The sequence below is a fragment of the Neomonachus schauinslandi genome, chromosome X, assembly GCF_002201575.2.
Source record: "Neomonachus schauinslandi chromosome X, ASM220157v2, whole genome shotgun sequence".
Taxonomy (NCBI): Eukaryota; Metazoa; Chordata; class Mammalia; order Carnivora; family Phocidae; genus Neomonachus; species Neomonachus schauinslandi.
The window spans coordinates 18,513,867-18,527,854 of record NC_058419.1 but is presented as its reverse complement, the minus strand read 5'-3'; the positions used below and the strand labels follow the sequence as shown (position 1 = coordinate 18,527,854).

General features: G+C 39.6%; 1 protein-coding gene across 1 annotated transcript in view; it reads right to left on the bottom strand.

The window, feature by feature from the left end:
* MBNL3 (muscleblind like splicing regulator 3) overlaps window positions 1-10,929 on the bottom strand; it is a 59,779-nt gene extending 48,850 nt beyond the window's left edge. Inside the window, exon 1 of the mRNA XM_044911965.1 lies at window positions 10,753-10,929. Coding sequence (XP_044767900.1) covers window positions 10,753-10,929 — 177 coding nt within the window. The remainder of the gene's footprint in view (window positions 1-10,752) is intronic.
* Between the last annotated feature and the right edge of the window lie 3,059 nt (window positions 10,930-13,988).

The window sequence follows — 13,988 nt, the reverse complement described above, 5'->3', positions numbered from 1 at the left end:
TTCCAAACAAAAGAGTTGACATATAGTTCTCCAACTTCTGATTTTCAGATCTCTCACACTAATCGGGGGTCCCGTGGCAAGGGGTCAGTCTTAATGGCATCAAATGGTGGTTGAAAAATACAACCCAATAGCAACCTTGGCTTTGAGGTGGAGAGAAATGATCTTGAGCTATGCTCCCATAAAACAACATTTTAAATGGGTTGGGTTAGATTCCAAGTTATTTGATGAAACAATATCTGACCCACAATAAAGCTGAACTGCCTCTATGATAGTTTCAGCTGACTTGTGACAGGTGCCTCCCTAGCTAGCCGGGGCACTGTACTAATGAGTATATAACAGAATCAGATGCCAGAGTTTCATGCAGCAAAGATGTATATGATCCACAGCCAGTTATAATCCCCAATTCTAGCTAAGTGACTTAGCAACACAGGGTTTGGGGGAGAGAGATAGACAAGGGAGTCAAGACAGCTTGGGGTTCCGACTCTTGGCCATTCAATAAAGCAATTAAAGAAACTAACTAAATCACTACGTTAGATAACTTTGTCTACAAATAAAAACCACCAGGTCCCTATTCCTCTTTCTTCTCCAGTGATTGTCAAAGAACTAAATATGAACCTTAATGTGAAAAGTCTTAATCTAAGTGTGGGGCGCTTGGGTGGCTCAATCAGTTGAGCGTCGGACTCTTGATTTTGGCTCAGGTTGTGATCTCAGGTTGTGAGATTGAGCCTCACCTCGGGTGTAGAGCCTGCTTAGGATTCTGTCTCTCCCTCTGCCCCTCCCCCCTGCTCAGGCTCGCTCTCTCTAAAAAAAAAAAAAAAAAAAAAAAAGTCTTAATCTAAAAGCAATGTCATGAAACAATAAATGAGGGAGGGATTAGGAAAGGCAACATTGGCTTCCCCCCACCCCGCCCACCTTTTGAAGTACAAAAAGTGAAGGGGAGCCAAACCCCCACCCCAGTGTCATGTGACACAATCTGACCAAGGTAAGGGCCGGATGATTTTGGTCTAGTAAAAATAATAGCCCAGTTGATGTTTTCTCCATTTCCTCCTTCTCTGCAGGGGGAAGAACCAAAATGATTAGAAGAACACTGGAGCCCTCAGGCTCTCTGGCTACTGCTTATGTGATCTTGTGCTGGCCACTCTCCCTCACTGGGTCTCCAGGTTCCTTATCGGGAAATGCGAACAGTCTAAACTCGGTGGTCTTCCTTCTCCAGCCCAAATTCTTGATTTTCTACGTTTGTGAAGTGCTAGTCTGGGTAGGAACGCTCTCTTAATGATTTAACTCTGACTCATTAAACTGGTTGGGGTCAGGCCCAGGATCAGCCATTGCACGGACATCAGCATTTTCTCATTTCCATACCGCAGGTGGAAGAAGGCAAAATGAAAAAAACAATATTCCACTGTATTTCTGAGCATCAGGGAACAGGAGGTGCTCGTGTGAGAACACAAAAGCTAACTTTTAGAAACATTTTATTTGGAAATAACTCTAGACTTCCAGAAAAATTCCAAAAATGGTACAGAGAGTCCGTGCCTACCCTTCACTCAGCTTCCCATCACATCAGCAGCTTACATACCATACATAGTAGTGTTATCAAAAGCAGGACTCTAGTACAATATTAACTAAACTAGAGACTTTTTGATTTTCACCAATTTCCCCCCAAATGCCCTTTCTCTGTTCCAGGATGTAACCCATGATCTCACATTGCATTAACTTGTCAATGTCTCCTTAGTCTCCTCCAATCTGTGACAGTTCCTCAGTCTTTCTTTGTCTTTCATGACCTTGACACTTTGGCCAGTGGGGAGCTCCTTCAGACCCGCTCCTGTGTCCTCTTGTCATGCCCCACTCTTTTGTGAGCACTTACTTACTTTCTGGCACCACAAGACATTACAGGCTCACTTTTACTTTCCCTGCCTCGGTCCAGTCAGCTCTTACTCCGAGGAGCCCTGGTTCCTTTCCTGAAGAATGGTATTTAGAGATCAAGATCTGGGTGCTAGGTGTGTTTATTACTATTGAGGTGCCCTTGCTTGTATGTCCTCCTAGGACAGAGCTAGGAGACATAAGCATGTACGGTGATCCATGCATACACATAGCTCTATGTCTATTTCTGTATCTGTGCTCATATGAAAATGAACGTACTGATGTTTCCACTCTAATCCACACTATAGGATTAGTTCTAGCCTTCCCCTTTTCCTTATTTTTAACTCTTTTATCTGATGGTGAGGAAGCCGGCTATCTTTATCTATTCTCTATTCACCTATTTGTTCAACCCCAGCATCCATATAAAGTACTTACATGTGCCTGTGAGTAACAGATTTACTAAGTAGAGCCCAGTGCTTGTGTGCAATTCTGTTTATCCTTAATATAAATCTATGTATTGGTACTATAAATACAGCACCTCCAGGTTTCTTTTGATTAATGTCAGCATGGTATATCTTTTCTTCTCCTTTTAACATTTGTAAATAAAACAAACAAACAAAAAAGCAAGGAGAAGAACAGTATGCTACTATTTGTGTAAAAAAGTGAGAATAGGTACATACATATTTGCATGTATGTTCAAAAATATCTATGGGAGAGAGAAAACTCAGTACATTGGTTGTAAGGTCAACAGGTTAGCTGCAGAAAAAAAATGAGAGGGAAACTTCACTGCATATCCTTTATTGGTTTTTAACTGCATACCTCTTATAATTTTTTTTATTTTTGAGATATTCATATACCATAAAGCTCCCCCTTGTAAAGTGTACACGTCAGTGGTTTTCAGTTTATTCACCAAGTTGTGCAACCATTACCACTGTCTACTTCTAGAACATTCTATCCATTAGTGGTCCCTTCCCACTGCTCCTCCAATCTATTCTCTCCTTGCCACCAATGCCCCTGGTAATACTGAGCTGCTGTCCGTCTGTGGATTTGCCAACTCTGGATACTTCATATAAATGGAATCATACAATATGGAGTCTTTCTGAACTGCCTTTTTGCCCTTAACATAATGTTTTCAAGGTTCATCCATGTTAGTACTTCATTATATAGCTAAATAATATTCCATGGTATGTAGAAAACACATTTTATCTATTCATCAATTGACGGCCATTTGTTGTTCAAATTTTTGAATGATTAAAATGCATTATCCATTCAAAAATTAAATTTTAAAAAATCAAAAGGGAAAGAAACAACCCATTCACAACATTTTTCTAAAAAGTTAAAAGTAAAAGAAAAATCATCAAGTAAATAACGTATGATAAAGAATAATATATGGAAGAGCTTTGCTTGGCGATTCGCCAGCGGACTTCTAAGACTCAGTGGCTAAGATTTATTACAGCAAAAAATACAGAGCAAAAGCAGCAGGGAAAAGATCTGTATCAGGAGAGTCCAGTGATGCCTAGCACAGGCTTCCAGGGTCCTTCCTCATCTGGGACATGCTCTGGGTCTTTACCATGATATACACAGCCCCTTACCTCTCCCACCTCATCTCCTGCTGCTCTCCCCCTTCATCCCTCTGCTCCAGTCACCCTGGTGACCCCAAGGTTCCTCACACACACCAGGCTCACTCCTGCTGTGGGGCCTTTGCTGTCGCTGTTCTCTTTGCCTGGAATGTTCTCAGAAATCCTCGTAGCTTACTCCCTCACCTCCTTCATGCCTCTCCTCAAATATCACCACATTAGAAGAGTCCTTCCTGACTATTTAATCTAAAACAGCAGCCCCTGCCATTCTCTGTGTCCTTTCCTTGCCTCATTTTTCTTCACACCGGACGATGTCATTCACCTGAATATTGACTTCCTTTCTGTTTGCCCCTCCTCCCCCAACTAGACTATCTGCTTCATGGAGGCAGGGACTGTTTCTAGTTCACTGCTAGATCCCTCTGCCTAGCACAATGCCTGGCACCCAACAGGTGCTTCTTAAATACCTATCCAGTGACTGGATGAATAAATTGCATCTATCTATCTACCTAGCTAGCTAGCTAGCTAGCTAGCTATGTATCTATCTGTCTACGGACACTGAGTGGAAGGGAAGAAGGAAGGTATTTGGAACATGTAAGATTCCTTATTCTCAGCTCCAGAATGCCAGAATGTAGAGGAGATGCTCAGTGAAATTCTCAACTTTTCTCTCAGGATTCGAGTATGCAAGCATTATGTTTAATATCATAAAACTTCTCTTATAAAGATGATTTTAGTTTCCCCTTGGAGCTTAGCCCTGTCTAAAAAATGTTTTTCTTTTTTTTTTTTTTTTGATTAGAAATAACAGTTTTGTAGAACACATAAATAATGCAGAAAGAACTGAACTACAAGGTGAGAGTTCTCTGGACTGGAGGTCGGGGGGTGCACTGTGACGGGGACAACGGAAACAGGCAGCTACGTCAGGTGCCAGGGCAGCTGCGTCAGGAGGGCTCACCAAAATGTCCCCAGGCATACACATCGGACTGTCTTGCTTGACTGTTTCTATCCTTCACCTATTTTTCCAGGAAAATACCATTGTTCGTATTTTCTTTATTGTAACGCTTGTTGTATATTAAAGACCTTTTTATCTGTCAAATTAGCTACATTTTTTTCCTCAAATTATTGCTTATCTTCTAACTTTTTGGTGTTTTCTGTCACTCAGCCATGATTTGTATTGTGTAGTCAGTTCTAATAATCCTTTGCTTTGATTGTCTCTGCCTTTGACAGTGTGCTTAGAAGGCCTTCCCCACCCCCAGGATTACAGAAGTGTTCACCTACACTTTCTTCTACTACTGTCATGGTTTAATTTTATTTTTCATGTTTAAATAGGGCACCTGGAATTTATTTGGTGAACATAGACATTTCTTGAGTGCTGATAATAAGCCAGTCTCTGTTCCAAGAGCCTTATGTGGATCACCTCATTTGAATGCTCAGTAACTCCAGAGGTAGGTGCTAGTAGGTTCTTTGTTTTCACAGGTGAGGGAACGTAGGGACAGGAAGATTGGGTACTTGTTCAAGACAACACAGCTGGCAAAATCTGGCCCATCCAATGGTAAAGGCTACACAGGGTTGTGGTAAGGATTAGAGTCAGCATGTGTAAAGTTTCTGGAATACAGTAGGCATTGAATAGAAGATAAAGCTTATTATTATGATGGCATAGTTCTCATAAACATAATTTCTGATGGCTGCGTATTATTTGAAAAATAGTATCTTTTACATTAAGTATGTTTCTAAAATACTCTTCTTTCACAAGTATGAAAAGCCTTTGGAATTACATGGAATGACTGAAACCTTTTTTTTTCTCTTTTTGAGGAAACAGTTGTCATTAAAAGAAATTTTTGAAATACGTACTGAAGAGATTCATCAGGTAACAGACTTACAGATTTGTTTCTTTTGAAATCTTTGTGACTATATTACAGTTTTCTAGAAATGATGTTTTTAATTTCTGACCAGAAAAAGTGCCACAATAAGTGGTATATTTTTTAAAAGTCTCTGAATGATAGATCAGGCAGTATTTAGATTTTCTTTTCTTTTTTTCTCTCTCTTTTTTTTTTTTTTTTGGTACCCTGGGAAGAACATGAGACTGACAGGAAGGATAAATGGAGGGAGAGGTTGGCTGTCCAGGATTGTTGGGGGAGGGAGTGAGGGAGTGAAGTCTGTGAGGATGCAGGAGGTAAGGCAAGGTTTATGAGACATATGTATAGTCATATAAAGGATAGAAAGACTGGACGGAAACACATAGAAACGTTAATGATGATATTGCCTCAGTGGGGATGATATTTACACTTTACCTACCTTTTGTTACATTTTATTCTATCTTCTTGTGTATGATTTTTAAGATTTCTTTTTGTCTTTTCCTTTCCCTTCATAGAACTGGATAACTTTCACAATCGGGGGAAATATTATTTATCTTGGAAACAAAGGCAGAACACCTTGTTCCTGATGTAGGAAGATCCTAAGTTAGAAGTGGCCAGGGGCACTTACTTCATTCAGCACAAGGGTCAGCCCACAGTAGCCCACGACAGGGACACACACATCCCAAAACTTCTTGGGCTTCTCATCCTCCAGGGTTCTGTCATTCTGGGGGCCCATCACTGCGTCTTTTTCTGTCATGCCCTCGGTCTATTTTCTCCTCCCTCCCCTTCTTGATTGACCATAATATAACGAGTGATCAGATACATCAACATCATGCACTCTCGGATATAATGCACATCTTTCCTGCGGTTTTCTTGCCAAAAATGCACAACCCTAATCAAATCATAAGAAAGCATTCGCAAACCCAAACTGAGAGGCATTCTACAAAAAAACTGACCGGTACTCACCCAAAGTGTCAAGGTCAGGAAAGATACTGAAAGACTGAGGAACTGTCACAGATTAGAGGGAACTAAGGAGATAGGACGAGTAAGTGCAATGTGGGATCCTGGATTGGATCTTGGAACAGAGAAAGGACACTGTGGGAAAATTGGTGAAATTCAAATAAGGTCTCTAGTTTAGTTAATAATATTGTACTAGAGTTAATTTCCTGGTTTTGATAACTGGGCTCTGTAAGGTATCTAAGTTGTTGACATTACTGGAAGCTGGGTGAAGGGTATGCAGGAGCTCCTTGTACTATGCTTAAAGATTTTATTTTTAGATTTATTTATTTATTTTAGGGAGAGAGAGAGTGAGTGGGGGGGAGGGACAGAGGTAGAGAGAGAGAGAGAATCTCAAGCAGACTCCCCACTGAGCATGGAGCCCAATGTGGGACTCTGAGATCATGATCTGAGATGAAATCAAGAGTTGGCCGCCTAACCGACTGAGCCACACAGGTGCCCCTAATCCTTGTACTACTTTTGCAACTTTTCTGTAAGCCTGAAATTATTTCAAAATAAAAAATTTAAAAAGTTAGGTTGAGCTATCAATATGTATTTGTTTAGGTTCTAATTGTAATTCCATTTTTCTTTCAAAAAAAGTTTTTTTAATGTCCGAAATAGCACTGACTTTTACCAGTCAAAGATACTTCCTTTTCAAGCTCAGTATTACTGAAGATAGAGATCCTCAAGTAAAATATTATTTTCCTGGAATCTCAGGATGACAGGTGTTGTCTATGTATCTTTATAGTGCAGGCAGACCTCTCTGATCAAGCTTAGAAATGGCCCTAAGTCTTGCATAATCCAGTGACCCTTGGGATTATGTTGCTAGGAGTCTTCTGCTCCCACTAAGTTTTCCCTTAGCAAACAGGGATGACATAAATATTCAGTCAAATTTTAAACTCGTGAAAATGGCTGTGACTAGTGAGACAAAGTACAGAATATACAGGTGGCTCAGGACAATCTGACCTACAAGGATGGATTCACATCCGTATGCTTACACGATAGGTTTCACTTGTCAAAATACGATTACGCTTGTGATCATATGTGATGTCTGAAGACATAGTGTGGGGCTAGTTTACGTGCATTCTGCACCCAGTTTCCATCTTTTAGGAATGTATACGGGTTGACATGACTGTCCTGTGACGAGGCCCGCTGCCAAGGCCTTTGCCAGGAAATTTTTGTTACAAAATTACTCAGTGTGTTGAGGAGGGGCAGATGTAATGGGTGTTGATCTGCTATAATGAAATAATCACAGCATTTACACCCTTCCTGGATAACACGTGGCTAATGTCACCCTGCTTCAAGTATGGAGGGGAGAGATCAAGACATCATGACATCGTCGAAGCAGAATATATGAAGATAACAATCTTGGCTACGGAAACGATCACAAAGATCCTAGCGTGGTATTTTTAGTGACGATCTTTTGTTAAATGTAAGAGACATACCCTGAAAGTATCAAGCAAGGTCAGTGGTAAACTTTCAATAGCAAGAAACTGGCACAGAACGGGTTAAGCAATATTTTGGAGAGAAATTTTGAAATAACTGTGCCAAGCAGGCTAGGCAATTGAGTCAAAAACAGCTACATATCAATATGACATGAGACTCACTCTTTTATGTAGTTGGAAATTAATCTATGGGCTGCACTGTCTAGATCTCTATCTGAAGATAGGGCAACCTTCATCAATGAGCACTCAACATTCATGGTGTGATGGGCACAGCACTTCAGCATAATGCACAATTAGCCATCAAGCTGGCCCTCCTTATTTTGACAACATTCCCTCATTATGAGGTGAGTATAGAATATTGTGTCTATTGTGCCTATTAGGAAGGCAAAGAACCATCATCATCTGGTAGAGTACCTAGTGTTAATGAAATCCTTACAAAAACAAGACACAGAGCACCAAAAGCAGCAGCCCCAAACTCATCAAATGATTGCTTCAATTATTAACCACTCACAGAAATAGAAATAGTGCACAGATGCATTTCAAAGGTGTTTCAATTATACAATAGTAAATGCCACAATGAACACTGAGGTATGTTATTTGTGTATTATAGATAGGATCGTTGTACAATCCACATAGGTCAATTACCCCCAACTTAGTAATAGGGTTCATGCATATCATGGATAAGGAATAATATAAAAGCAGACAGCCACCAAGCTCTTGTGCAGATGTGGAACTGTGATGAATGTGCTGTCTAAATGGCAAATTAATTAATTGTTTGAAAGGCTTTGTGTATTTGAAATATTAAAGTTTTCATTAAAATTTGAAAATGTGAGGTTTATATAAATTGTCTTTATCCTGTGTGATTGGTCATCAAGATATTAACATAATGCAAAAATTATTTTAAAAACACTGGATGCAGTGAGTAGATAGTGTATTTAAATAATTAAGTGGCCACTATCTATGTAGTCTCTGAATTAAACATTTTCCAACCTTCAAAGTAGTAGTACAGTATGTGTTTTATTAACAATTGCTTTGCTTATTATTTTCTTCCAAATATTTCCTTTATGGCACTCTGACCTGAAGTATACCAATGATTAGGAGGATCACCTATCTCCTTCCACCAGATGTCTGGGAAGAGAGAATTTACAAAGCCTGCAAGGAACTCTCAATCAAAGAGTAAACTATAAAAACAGTGATACTTAGCTTGAAGAACTAATATGACACTCATGGCAACTGGATTTGGGTATGTCCATTTGGAACATGAGTTTGTAGAATGAAACAATAAACCCTAACTAAATAGAGCTGTTTTGAAGAACTCCTCAAACAAACATCTTAGTGAATTGCAAGAAAATAATCTTCCATTTAATTCACTCTTAGAGTGATACGTGAGTTTTCGTTTATGTAATCTCATGGCATCTCCATAATAATCCTGGAAGTTAGGTAGAGATAAAGGAATGTAAGCCTTACCAGAGTAAGTAGCTAAGGTCAGACACAGTAGCAAGGCTGGGACTGTCCCCCAGATCTCCTGAAACAACATATGCACAGTGCCTCGTGCTATCCCAGACCCACTTGACGGACTGGATGAAAGATATCTCCTGTTTCCACCCCAAATAACCCAGTGCTCTTTTCTGCTTCAAGGCATTGCCAGGTAATGCAGCGGAGATTTTAATAATATACAAAATAATTGTAGATGAAACTCGAATGATAGTGAAATGTAGAGAATATGCCCTTTAATCATAATATCTGCTGCAAATAAGAGCAATTCAGACTTTTACAATGGCAAAAATTACTGGTTTTTTACAATAATAACTTTGCATTCTTGACTTGGGAGGGTCTGCAACAAAAAGTACTAACCACGAAATAAGTTAAATTAACTATCTATGGAGGATGTAACTTGATGAAATGTTTTCTGAAGAAATGATCACAAAAAGGAATACATCTCTGTCAGCCAATGCAGCCATAAATAAAAATGTTAATGAGGTAAAATTGGTCATGATGAGGCTAAAACAATATCAAGAAATTGAAAAGGTTCTTATTAGGCTTAATTCACTTTGATGTATGTTGAAAAAAAATTCTCGAGTGCATCGTAGCAAATCTTATTAAACCAGGAATCTATTACTATTTTTTTTTACTTCTGCGCTTTAATTTATAAATCTTTATCCTTAATTTAAAGATAACTATGAATAACACATGAAAGTCAGTGCATTTTCTTGTTCTGCAATCACATATGTTCTATTCTACATAATATCTCATTTGCCCTCATATTTTGGTTATAGTCTAGTACATAATATTCAGGTTTGATGACCTTGGCAATAAGACTTGCCTTATAAAATGTACTCACAAATCTAAAATTGGTTAATCAGTTCAGGAAGAAAATTAAGTGAACCTAGTTTGGTACCAATGTTTAAGTTAAAGTTTCAAAATATACTTTGACTAAGTATGCTGGGGGCTCTTGGCTGGCTTAGTCGGTAGACTGTGCAACTCTTGATCTCGGGGTTGTGAGTTCGAGCCCTGCATTGGGTGTAGAGATTACTAAAATAAATAAACTTTAAAAGACATTTTCCTCCTGGATGGTGAGATTTTCACCTTATACTCTTTGAGTATGACTTCGCTTGTCCTCTGAAAGCTGCCTGGTCCCTGCCAAGTGTATTTTAATAACATAGTTAATAGGGCTATAATTCAGTAAAGGGCTTCTTTAGGCTCTATGAGAATTATGATCACTGTACTCAACATTTAAATCCTATACAAAGAAGTGAAGTATGGCAAGGCTGCAATTTCTCACTCCTACAAAAATTCTTTAATTTTTTTCCTTCAAATCTATCTTGATCAGTGGGTTTTGGTGAGATAAGATGAACTATAGTCTGGCTTAGTTCTACAAGCACAGAGTCTACATCCTGTCTTACCAAACAAACAAAACTTACACTTCCACGCTATTAACTTTACTAATTTCAAAGCACATCATATTTCAAAACACATAGACATCAACAAATTTAAATGAAATGTTATGTGCATGTAGATGAGACTCACCTTTAAAGAATCAAAACACGCCACCACACGGCCATTTTCCACGTGGCAGACTCTTGGCGGATGGGCAAACTTGCAATCTGCATCAGCTCGAGAGCAGGTTCCTCTCTGAAATTCTCTGCAGACTTCTAAAGTCAGCCACTTGGTGTCACGAACCAGGGTGACATTGACAGCCGTCATATTGAAAGCAAAGTTAGAATCAAGTACACCCTCTCTAGGATAGTTTCGCTGCTGTTAAATGGTTAAAAGTGAATTCAAGCTATATGTGAAGAGATAAGGTTGCTTTCGTGAAATGCTTCTTTGTTAGCACTTAGGTTTTCGTTTCAGCCAAAATTTGGTCTGGTCAAACAGAGCCAATCACAAAGTAAAAATTGTATCAGAATAGCTAAAAATTAAATTAGAGACCAACTCCTAAGAAGGCAACCAGATAGGTTAAGATATTGAGTGTTTAATTTGTTCCTCTGCCGAAGTTACTTCAAATAACTGGCAGGCTTTCAAAAGAATTCTGTGCTCTCCAGTTGATGTTTTCAATTATTCTTGCAAAAAGCATATGCTGCTGGTTGCCCTTCAATTTGTGGAATGGTCTCAGATCAAGGGGAGAAATGTTTTTCTCCCTATTTCTTGGATTTAATGACTAAGATTGGTAAGGATGTTGCAACTGTAAAAATAAATTTTGCTGCAAAATCAGGAGGAAGGAAAAAGACTAGGAAAACTGGGAATTGAAGGGGAAAAAAGAATGGACCAGTTGCTGAGACTGAACTGCAAGCACACCAGGTTTGGGGGCTGGGGAGGGAGAGGGGTTTATAAGGAGACAGCTCTAGAGTAGAATCGAAGCAGCAGTGTTCAGAAAAGGCACTTTTCAGAAACCTGCAAGAAAAAAAAAAATAAAATTAGCTATTAGAATGCAATACTTCGGTTTTAAACTTCAGATTTGGAAAAGAAGTACCATATCCTATTTAAAACAGGAAGCAGCTAGATATTGACAGTGCAACATAGTACAGTCGGCCGTTGTGAATAAAAAGAGCATTTCCCAGTGTAGAGTAAAAGGAGGCAGCCATATAGATTTACTGCTGAAATACAAGCCCAGCTGGGGTGCCTGGAAGGCTCAGTGGGTTCAGCAGTGGACTCTTGGTTTCAGCTCAGTTCATGGTCTCAGGGTCCTGGGATCGAGCCCCGCGTCCAGCCCCGCATGGGTCTCTGCGCTCAGCGGGAAGTCTGCTCAAGGATTCTCTCTCTCTCCCTCTACCCCTCCCCTTGCTGGTTCGCTCGCAAGCTCTCTCTCTCTCAAATAAATAAATAAATCTTAAAAGAAAAAGAAATACAAGCCCAATTAAAAAGGAGAAACGATGGTTTCATTCTGTTTGGGGGCAGAAATTCATTTGGGGGTTCATCGCACAGAAAATGCCAGAGCTGGACAGGACAGCCCCTCAGGTTCTAGAGGCTATCAAAGACCTGTCATTAACCTGGCTTTGCTATGGTCTGATCGAAGGCTTGCTTATCTGCTCTCAAAATCCAGAAGACGAATTGCTAAGAAAATTTAAGTTGCTCTTAGAGGTCCTGCTGCGTGTGTATTTGAAATGTAATTGTTGATGATCACATCAAATGGTCATGACGTAACTCGCCAGACACCCACTGCAGATGAGGTAGGGGAGAGGATGTAAAATGTAAAATGGGCTTCAGATAAAGAAAAAAAAAAAATCCTCTGAAAAGATGCTGGGTCTTTTTCTTTCTTTCTTTCTTTCTTTTTTTTTTTTTTAGTATTTTATTTATTTGAGAGAGACAGAGATAGTGAGAAAGCACAAGCAGGAAGGAGGGGTAGAAGCAGACTCCCCGCCGAGCAGGGAGCCTGACACGGGGCTCGATCCAGGACCCCGAGATCATGACCTGAGCCGAAGGCAGACAACCCACTGAGCCACTCAGGTGCCCCTGGGTTTTTTTTTCTTTCTGTGTATGCCCTATTAGTTCTTAGTCTCTGTAAAGGGATACTGAAACAACTCAGGAGGAGGTTTCAGCATATACAAATAAGTGAGACAGAAAGCACTGTTCAGTCATACGTTAAATACTGGGCAGCTTTAAGGCTTGCAGTTTAACCCAGCGTCAACCAGCAACAATTTTTAGCAACTCAGCCGGGAGAATCGATAAAAGGTTAATTTATTGGCATTATGCCACGGACACATACTGAAATAACAGGGATTTGCTAAAATAAAAGTAAGCTCTGAGTATCAGTCAAATCAACCCCTGGTCAACTTCATCAAAAAAGTAGAATTCAAGTTCTTGAAGACATTTCATTTAAATTTTTGAACGAGATCTTTAACAACCCTACAGAATCTGAATCTTCTATTTGTCTTTTCGCAGTCGAGATGAAACTCAGTATCACCTAATTGTTTAGGTATCACCGGGAAATTAAATATCTAGAAAATTCAGGCAAGCTTATCCATCCAAGGGCAAACAAGTGTTTCTCTGAGTCATCCTTCATGGAACCCTTTTTAAAATGTATTATAGGTAGCTTTGCCTTCTTACAAAATACTGAACATCTTTTGACCTCTAATGAAAGACTTGGGGTCATAAATGTCCTAGAAAGTATTATAGTTTCCCTCCTTTGGTGGCACATTGTTAGTGGTCACTTCTACTGTCACTTGTCTTTCTGCCACAGTATCTGCCATAGTGGATTGTCCAGCTCCCTTCTGGAAAACGTAACAGCCAATCATGAATGTTGAATAAGAGTTAGTTACTCACTGAATGATGGGCCTGGGGGCAAAGTGCAAGGCTTTCTGGTTTGGGGGCCCTTTTGCAATATGTTCCATGCAGGATCATGTTCTAGAGGGTTAAGGTTGTCAGGCAAATGACCTCTAGGAAAATATTTACCATATTTTTTTTAAAAAAATAGCCAGATGGGGAAATGTAAATGAAAACCACAATGCGATACTGCTTCACCAGCATTAGGATGGCTATAGTAAAAACCAGAAAAATTGGAGAAATCGGAACCATCGTTGCTGGTGGGAATGTAAAATAGCGCAGCTGCTGTGGCAGTCACCACATGACCTTGCACTGTGCCTAGGTATATACCCCAAGCAACTGAAAGGAGGGGTTCGAAGAGCTATGTATACACTCATGTTCACTAGTCATGATAGCCAAGAGGTAGAAATGACCCAAGTGTCCACTAACAGATGAATGGGTACACAAAAGGTGATATACCTACAAAATGGAATATGATTCCATCAGTAAAAGGAACAAAGTAC